This window comes from Hylobates moloch, unplaced genomic scaffold (assembly GCF_009828535.3).
Source record: "Hylobates moloch isolate HMO894 unplaced genomic scaffold, HMol_V3 SCAFFOLD_468, whole genome shotgun sequence".
NCBI lineage: Eukaryota > Metazoa > Chordata > Mammalia > Primates > Hylobatidae > Hylobates > Hylobates moloch.
The window spans coordinates 22896-25619 of NW_026652743.1; the positions used below are offsets into that span (position 1 = coordinate 22896).

The 2724-nt window shown below is 42.0% G+C and overlaps 1 protein-coding gene across 1 annotated transcript; it reads right to left on the bottom strand.

Annotated features, from left to right (window-relative positions):
• Window positions 1-2124: 2124 nt before the first annotated feature.
• On the bottom strand, window positions 2125-2721 carry LOC116464348 (olfactory receptor 1L4-like; the record flags this gene model as incomplete). Its single annotated transcript, XM_032147604.1, has 1 exon — window positions 2125-2721. A coding segment is annotated over one exon (597 nt), but the record flags the coding sequence as incomplete, so codon positions are not given.
• Between the last annotated feature and the right edge of the window lie 3 nt (window positions 2722-2724).

Sequence of the window (2724 nt, forward strand, 5' to 3'; positions counted from 1 at the left end):
TGGGGGGTGGAGTAAATACTCTTTTTGGATCATTCTATCTTTTCGATTGGATTGTCCTTACCCTCAAACTGAATAAGACTCACAGGGTTTTTCACTGTTTCTAAAAAATATTCCAAAATGTATTGCCTCTGTGTGCTTGGCTGGTTTTTACTATGTGAAATGTGTTGCACATTTCCTCATCCTTTGGAACTTCCTTTGTCAAAATTCAGTCTATTTTAAGGATAAACTTATATCACCTTTCCAAAAGTTCTTTCCAATTTCCTACCAAACGCATGTGGTTTCCACTTCTGAAGACTAACAGGATTTATAACTCCTTGACTGGGACCCATTGTCAGGCATATAGAAGATGTATTTGTAGAAAAGCTTTGTTCTACCATATGGAAGCCAGTCTATTGAGGATAGCTGAAGTGGTTTTCCTAAAATATGGATTCCTATCAGTACCTAGCCTGAGATTAAATATGTATTTGGTCAAAGTCATGGATAGAAACTGAGTGTTTTTCAAAACCGGTGGCAACAAAAGCCAAAATTGACAAACGGGATCTAATTAAACTAAAGAGCTCTTGCACAGCAAAAGAAACCATCATCAGAGTGAACAGGCAACCTACAGAATGGGAGAATTTTTTTTTTTTTTTGAGACAGTGTCTTGCTCTGTTGCCCAGGCTGGAGTGCAGTGGTGCAAACTCGTCTCACTGCAACCTCGGCCTCCTGGGTTCAAGCAATTCTCCTGCCTCAGCCTCCCGAGTAGCTGGGACTACAGGCACATGCCACCATGCCTGGCTAATTTTTTTTTTTTTGTATTTTTAGTAGAGACGGGGTTTCACCGTGTTAGCCAGGATGGTCTTGATCTCCTGACCTTATGATCTGCCCACCTCAGCCTCCCAAAGTGCTGGGATTACAGGTGTGAGCCACTGTGCCTGGCCCACAACGGGAAAAAATTTTTGCAATCTATCCATCTGACAAAGTGCTAATATCCAGAATCTATAAGGATCTTAAACAAATTTAAGAGAAAAAAACAACCCCATCAAAAAGTGGGTGAAAGATAGGAATGGACACTTCTCAAAAGAAGACATTTATGTGGCCAACAATATATGAAGAAAAGCTCATAATCACTGGTCATTAGAGAAATGCAAATCAAAACCACATTGAGATACCATCTCATGCCAGTTAGAATGGTGATCATTAAAAAGTCAAGAAACACCAGATGCTGGAGAGGATGTGGGGAAATAGGAATGCTTTTACACTGTTGATGGGGGTGTAAATTAGTTCAACCATTGTGGAAGACAGTGTGGCAATTCCTCAGGGATCTAGAACTAGAAATACCATTTGACCCAGCAATCCCATTACTGGGTATATACCCAAAGGATTATAAATCATTCTACTATAAAGACACATGCACACGTATGTTTATTGTGGCACTATTCACAATAGCAAAGACGTGGAACCAACCCAAATGTCCATCAATGATAGACTGGATAAAGAAAATGTGGCACATATACACCATGGAATACTATCCAGCCATTAAAAAAAGGATGAGTTGATGTCCTTTGCAGGGACATGGATGAAGCTGGAAGCCATCATTCTCAGCAAACTAACTCAAGAACAGAAAACCAAACACTGCATGTTCTCATTCATAAGTGGGAGTTGAACAATGAGAACACATGGACAAAGGGAGGGGAACATCACACAATGGGGCCTGCCAGGGGGTGGGGAGCTAGGAGAAGGATAGCATTAGGAGAAATACCTAATGTAGATGACAGGTTGATGGGTGCAGCAAACCACCATGGCACTTGTATACCCATGTAATGAACCTGCACATTCTGCACATGTACCCCAGAACTTTGTGTGTGTGTATATATATATGTGTGTGTGTGTGTGTGTGTATATATATATACATATATACACATATATGCATATATGTGTGTGTATATATGTGTGTGTGTGTATACATATATATATATAAAGAAACTGAGTGTTTTGCTCCCAGGTTAATTCTTTTACTGATATCCAACACCACTTTTCATGACCTCTTTGAGTGCCATGTGGAAAAGGGTTAGGAAGGAGGATAAACTGATAATAATCTTTTAGGTCATGTCCTGATTTTGACATGCCAACATTTTGTTCTTTCTATGAGCAAATTCTGTCTCTTAATTTCTTCAAACCCCTTTTCATATCTTTGTTCCTCAGGCTGTAGATGAAAGGGTTCAGCATGGGTGTCACTACTGTGTACATAACTGTGGCTACCCGGTCCTTCATCACTGAGTACATGGACAGAGGCCTAAAATAGACATAGATGACACTCCCATAGAACAGGATCACGACAGTGAGGTGGGAGCCACAGGTAGAGAAGGCCTTCCACTTCCCACCTGCAGAGGGGATTCTGAGCGCAGTGATGATGATTCGCAGGTAGGAGAAGATGATACACAGGAAGGGGGTCACGATGACAGCTAAGGTCTCAGTCATGACCACCATCTGGCTGGAGGATGTGTCAGAGCAGGAGAGCTTTAGCACAGGCTGGGTGTCACAGAGAAAGTGCTTAATGACGTGAGAGGCACAGAAAGACAAGCAAGACATAAGTAGCACACGGAACAGGGAATGTAGGTGGGAGATGCTGCAAGAACCCAATAGCATGAGTAGGCAATGCCGTGGGTTCATAACCACATCATAGTGTAAGGGATTGCAGATGGCCACCAGCCGGTCTATGGCCATAGAGGCCAGCAGGTAGCT